Below are 6615 nucleotides of genomic sequence, written 5' to 3'. Positions count from 1 at the left end.
GATTTATGACCTTTAGGAGATATAAACTGTGGCTTCCATTATAAACAAGAAAATGAAAAATAAATATAGACCAGGTAACACGATATGAAATGCGTCTATTGAAATAAAAAAATTCATGTAAAGGTGAATTTAGAGGAACAATATCATATGTGGAGGCATTCTTTGAACATGATTCCTTATTCACGAGAACTAATAAAAACAATCTCCTGTGAAACAAAGATATAGCTTGTCTCCTTCACTCGCAATTTCCTATATATAAAAACAAAGTAGGAAGTCTACATTAAACTTGAATAATACAATAGGTCAAGTGACTAATTTACCTTTTCTTTTCTTCTTCTTCTTCTTCTTCTTCTTTTTTTGCAAAGGGGTGCTTGATAGGCCAATTGGAATTTCCCTTTGTAGTTAGGTAGGAGCTTAAGAAAGGAGTTTTTCTTTTAACCATTTATTAATGAATTCTTCTTTTTAGATTTGATTGTATGATATTTTTTACATTAACAGTTTATGTTATATTCAATAATACATCCTCAAAATGAAGAAAGTAGAAAACTATGTGATAAGAGAAATGAAATGATAATTAATAGACCAAACTAGTTGTAAAAAAGAGAGGAAAGAAATTTCATGGGAACCTTGCTACTAGTTGATTAGTCATCTTTCCTTCTAGCTTCTTGGTTTCCATGTAATCTCTCTTTTGTCATCCTTATTGCTAAGTTGGTATATGAATTACTATTTCATTTCCCTTCTCATTTTATCTACTTTCTTCATCATGATAACAACCCATAGAGTGAGATCCTAAATTTTGATGGAGAATAATTCATGCAATCAAATCTAGAAACATTTCAAGCGATTTTCATGGACTATAGAAATTTCATGTGATTAAAGTTTAATGTTTTCTTCTTATAAAAGTCCTATTGATGTGACAATGAAATTCTATTATTTAATGCTTGAACATTGTAGTAATATTTTTTTTTGGCCTTTAGCATTTTTAGTCTAGTGTGATTGGAAGGTTTCTCCTTATATAGGATTATTGTTTTCCATATTGATGCCCCCTACTACAGGTCATGTCATGTCCTAATTTTTTTTATAAGATTGAGAATATTTCATGCATTCTTTTATTCTCGAACCATCATTCATAGCTTCTTTATTGATGCCTAAAGTTGATTGATGTAAAACAATAACTGAGGGTTTCATGATATATATATCATTTTCTAATTCTTTTATAATTTAAAAATAATATCTTTTAAGTGTAGAGTAGTAACAAACTAGTTGAAAAATTTCCTACCATAAGAGGCAAACTAATAATATATAGAGATATATAAGCCTTATTGGTCGAAGTTGTAAAATAAATTTAATTACATAAATTAAAAACTAAGTTCAAATATCATTTTGAATTTTATTCTAGAGAAACTTTATTTGGCTAAAAGCCAAATTAAAGACATTAAATTTACATAATCATATCTAAAATATATCAAACATAAGTTAAGTTGTGAAAGTTGATGCTTCACAAGCTAACTGAGATATCTATGGTGAGAGGTTGAGGCTTAGCATAAGAAAATCATTTTTGCTTGCATAATAGAATGATTTTTCATCGGTTTATGCCAAAATTCTTTAAAAATTGGCTTATGTTGATTAGCATTTAGAATGGATAAAAGGCTAATTATCTCGAACTAGATAATATGAACATTTTATTGATCCTTTTTTTTCTCATGTTCATCTAGGTTACATTTTTGTCATAAGTGAGGGTAATAATTATATCTATATAAATGGAAATTTTCCTTTCACGATTAAATATGTTTTTCTTCTATGCTCTACTTTACAATTTTTTTGTTGATAATTAGAATCTTAACTAATGAGTTGCCGCATATATTAATTTGGGATGAGCAATTCTTGTTTACAAGGTAATTCTAATGCCAGATTTCTACCAAAAACATACATCTATCTTGACATCTAATTGCTTTGGTATTAGGACCTATTGGCATACATACTGCTTTCAAATACCAAAAATGTAAGTGGAATTATGAATCTATACAACTTGCATAGTTTTTTTTAATTGTTTTTTTTGATCGATAAAAGGCCGAGGCCAATTATTTTATTATTATTAAAAATGAATTTTACATCTCTATTTAGTGTGGGCACCAGTAGGAAAGAATGGAGGGAAGAAAACTTCTGATCTAGTCGAGATCCATTAATGGATCAGAGAAATTAACTGATGCTATAGTCTACTAATTACATCATACAAGATACATACAATCCTGGATAAGTTACAACCAGGAATATCAAAATAAATTCTTAATACCTAGCCTCACTATTTACTCTATGTTGTGATTCAATACTTTCCCTATTTAGATATCCTTGCTGGAGTATACAAAATGCCATCTAGATCACAAAAACCAGTACTATATCTATACCACCTATAAAGGAGCACTATTGCTTCTTGCTAGCTAATTTCGAAGCAACCTCACTCCATAATTCAGCAAAAAACTTTATCACACCTTACATCCAAGACTATTGTTAGTAGTAGTAAAAGCATTGGATATCTGCATATCATAAAAATTAGTCATCAATTTGATTTAACCATCCATTCTTAGCTAATGCAATCAATCCTCCCAAAACATTTATTGTACCCTTCTTCATCTCTTGTTTTGGGGTCAACACTGTTTGTGTTGGTAACATTATAAGAGATTGCCAAGGCTACAATAACATGAGGGGGGTGGATGAAGATAGCCAAATATTACAGTGTTTCATTACTTGCATGAACCATGATGGAGAGTAAACATAACTAATGTTATGTAAAGAAACAAATTAACCGCGATTTAAGATATGTATACCTTGATTCTTAAAGTAGCAAAGTGAAACAACTTGCATAGTTAGGCCTTGACATGATTTACTTATTTGTTATATAAGTACCTCCATTTCCTTTGAAGTGTCTAGACAACTAAGACTAATATAGAGCTAACAGATTTCCTCTATTTCACAAATGAATAGAATCTTCATGTGATCATTCAACTATGAACTTGATTTTTTCATGTGTCTTGATTTTATTTCTTGTTCAACGGTTGGTTGGATTTTTCTCGTTCATCTCTTCTAGTGCATGAGATTTTGTGAGGGGTGGTATACTCCCTTGGCATGTGTCGTTTAAACATTTGATATATTTGTTTGAAATAGAAAAAATTGAGTTTGGGTTTTTTAAGAAGCTTTACTTCATTGAGAGCTCAAAATTGTACTAATATAGTTTTGAAGTCATGTTAGTGAATTTTACTGCACTAGAAATACTTATATGTGCAAATTTCGTTGTCCTTTATGTCATTTTACAAGTCAAAGAACCAAAAGGGTACTCTATACTAGAGATTCCAATAGGTTAAATTAATGGGCTCATTACTTTCATAGTGTAGATTTCATCTAGAGTAGCGTTCATCTTCCATTATGTTTAATTTGGATTGCTTGTACAATTGAAGTTGTACCATAAAAGGTTATTTAATTTATATATATGTTATTCTTATATTTTTCAGTGAACATAGTAATTTTGTAATATAATATTTAAATAAAATAAAATTTTACCTTTCATTTATTATTGTCATATCCCATAAAACTCTTAGAAACACAGCTGCTAGTCTTATCCAAAAATTAAATTTGATAGCTAGATCATCTTAAACTAAAATAATTTTTTTAAGAAGATAATATCATATAAAAATAAAATTAAAAATAAAATTTTTTAAGATATATGAAATTATAGTATAATATATAATCAATCTATAATGTATTTTAAAAAATCTATTTTTTAATTTTAAAATCAACTATAAATAATTAATTAATATTCACGGTCAAGCATGCTCATGCGTAGTCAAAAGTCTAAATAGATTGTTGTCACGATTTTTTACCCTCCCAAAAAAGTCCTTAGCCAGCCCTTCATTTCAATCGTGAAACGACGAACTTAAAAAGATGCTCCACTCAAACGATGACGACTTTACCTTATAACCTTTATCCCAACTCCAACAAACTATACTACAGCCTCTTTACGGACGCCATGTTTTCTCGCCTTCTCTTTCTGATGACCATTCTCGTATGGTTTTCATTTATATTGACTGATTTGCAGGGAGAGGAATCGCACAGAAGGCTCAGGCGTTGTTTGTTTTTGGAGACTCTTATGTCGACACCGGAAATCGTAATCCATACAATCAAACTGTAGACGAGTCATGCAGACGACCTACGGTTTGACCTGGTCTGGCTATCCTGCAGGACGATATTCTTCTGGAAAAATCCAGACAGATTTTTGGGGTAAACCTTCCTTCTACTCAGAAACCGTGTAATATCAGGATTTAAGCATTCTGGGGCTTATCAATATGTGATTGTGGTGTGTGCAGGGGATATTTTAGCGCTTCCCTCTCCCATAGCTTATGAGCTGCTCAGAAGTCATGACTGTAAAGCAACTGCGAAGAAGATTAGACGAGGAGTGAATTTTGCAGTTGGAGGAAGTGGAATATTTCAAGCCTACGGTTTCATAACGTTAGCACAACAGGTGAAGCAGTTTAAGAAGGTGATAGGACAAAGTCATGAGTTCGACTCTCACAAGCTCTCGCAGTCTGTATTTCTTTTCTCTCTTGTTGGTAACGACTACCTTGCATTCCCTGATAGCAGAAACGGGTCCATTGAGGTGATTCAAAATCTAAGGCCTTTCTTCGCCTTAAAATTCTTATAAAATCTAATTTTTCCTAATTTGTTAATTTTTATTACAGGGAGTGATGGATCTGGTGAAACCTGTGGTATGCGGGATAATCGACGCTGTGAAAGAGTTGTACGAAAGCGGGCTTAGGAATTTTGCGGTGAGTAATATTGCTCGCTTTGGGTGCGGGCCTGAGCTCGGCAAAACATCCTGCGATTCAAACTACGATGACTTTTTAGCTCTTCATACAAGATTATTGAGAGAGGGCGTAGAAAGCCTCAAATTGGATCTCAAGGAATAGTTCATCATAATTTCAGATTTGATGTCTGCAGTTAATCATATCTTCGCTAGTCCTGCACAATTTGGTACTGCAAAATCTATGCCTTTTTCTAAGTGTCATGTAAATCTTCAAAACCTCTGCCTTCCGAATAATACATCTGTTATGTATATTGTGTGACAGGTTTTGTGGATTTGTTCGTCCCTTGCTGTGCTGAGAAAGGCGGAGTTGAAAGGTGTGGAGAGGTGGACGAAGTCGGCGGGGCTTTATTTGAAGTGTGTTCAAATGTAGAGGAATAGTTTCAGTGGGATATGTATCATCCAACACAGCAAGGATGGAATGCGATAATGTGGCTGTACAGAAATGGAGCGAAAGAAGAAAATAAAACGATCAGTTTTATTGAGGGGGCGCCAAACGTTATTGATTGGGTAGAGTCCCTTGGATTTGTGGCTTACAATATCCGCACAAGGATTTCACCTAAGTAAGCTTTCTATAGGAAATTTGCGGATCTTTTGAATAGATACCATGTACCTTTCTGATTTTAGGACTTTTTCTTTAAAACTTTTAATATTCTCTGCAATAGAAAGGAAGAGGCCAAATCTTAATTTTTTATTTCGATTTTTCATGAGAATAAGACCTAGATTAAAAGCCTTATGCAAAATATCAAGCGTTGTTTTCAATGGGACCCTTATTAATGGTCATTTGTAACGATTTTGTTCTAAGGAATATATCATTGATATTTTAATCTTGAATGCATCATGCATAAGAGTTTGGTATTTATAAACAAGAGACATATTTGCATCAGGGTTTTGTCATAATGCTTTTGTTTTGAAGTTGGAGTTTTTTTAACCTGTAGTAATAATATTTAAATCTTGACATAACTAAATGATAATTTAAAATCGTTTAAATAATAATTATAGTAATAAATTGCTTTAGAAAATTGCCAATTTTATCGCAGTGATTTTCCCATTGGTAGCTTTTTTATGTTTTTTGACTGACTTACTAATGGGTATTGTGGTGATTTACTGTCTATCATCAGGTCAGGCATGATCTATGAAAAGTTTGAGCAAACATTGCAAGAGACTAAAAGACTTCTGGATGATGTCAATGCTGACATTCTTGCAGAGGCTTTGGATGGCTTTGTTGGATTGCATGCTCCATTTGGTAATCCAGAATATGATGATCATGAGCTTGTGAACATCAAGCCTATTCAACAAGTGTCTCCTATGGAGGAGGATGATGTCTCTTATCAGTAGGGTGATGCTGACGTTTCTTCACCTACTAGAATTGTTCCTTTGGAGATCGGTCCAAGTAATCGAACTGATTATTATGTGTAGAATCTTAATATTATAGGTTATATATACAAATGTAACTGGGATGGGTTCTTCTACTATAAATACAATTATACATCGAATATTTGGGTTCTGCATATGACCCATTTTGATGGTTTCTCTAGTTAGGTTTGTCTATGTAGTTTCGGTTAGGGTTTTGACAAATTAACTTCTTCCTTCCTAAAAACATTTGTAGGGTTATTTTCTATTGCAAGACTTTATCATTGATTGATAAAAGTTTAGTGACTTTGGTTACTTTTATTTTTAAAAAAAGCTGTATAAATAATATTAAATCTTGGCATCATTAAATAACAATTTGAAATTCTTTAAATAATATAGTAAATCTTTTG

General features: G+C 32.1%; 1 protein-coding gene across 1 annotated transcript; it reads left to right on the top strand.

Moving 5' to 3' along the window:
- Positions 1 to 3996: 3996 nt before the first annotated feature.
- LOC131875623 (GDSL esterase/lipase At2g36325-like) lies at positions 3997 to 6311 on the top strand. Its single transcript, XM_059220208.1, has 5 exons — positions 3997 to 4272; positions 4359 to 4648; positions 4731 to 5022; positions 5118 to 5415; positions 5974 to 6311. Exons 1-3 carry the CDS (start codon positions 4191 to 4193, stop codon positions 4956 to 4958), a joined length of 600 nt encoding a protein of 199 aa, XP_059076191.1. The 5' UTR covers positions 3997 to 4190; the 3' UTR covers positions 4959 to 5022; positions 5118 to 5415; positions 5974 to 6311.
- Positions 6312 to 6615: the final 304 nt, after the last annotated feature.

The sequence above is a fragment of the Cryptomeria japonica genome, chromosome 5 (assembly GCF_030272615.1).
Source record: "Cryptomeria japonica chromosome 5, Sugi_1.0, whole genome shotgun sequence".
Taxonomy (NCBI): domain Eukaryota; kingdom Viridiplantae; phylum Streptophyta; class Pinopsida; order Cupressales; family Cupressaceae; genus Cryptomeria; species Cryptomeria japonica.
Note: the sequence above shows the minus strand (reverse complement) of the source record. Positions and strands in the feature narration are given on the sequence as shown.

Excerpts from the sequence above, each read along its gene's own strand:
- LOC131875623 (XM_059220208.1), top strand. The coding sequence starts at position 4,191 with ATGCAGACGACCTACGGTTTGACCTGGTCTGGCTATCCTGCAGGACGA. Across the intron at positions 4,273-4,358 it reads AATCCAGACAGATTTTTGGG|GGGATATTTTAGCGCTTCCC; the intron begins GTAAACCTTCCT and ends TGGTGTGTGCAG. Across the intron at positions 4,649-4,730 it reads GCAGAAACGGGTCCATTGAG|GGAGTGATGGATCTGGTGAA; the intron begins GTGATTCAAAAT and ends TTTTTATTACAG.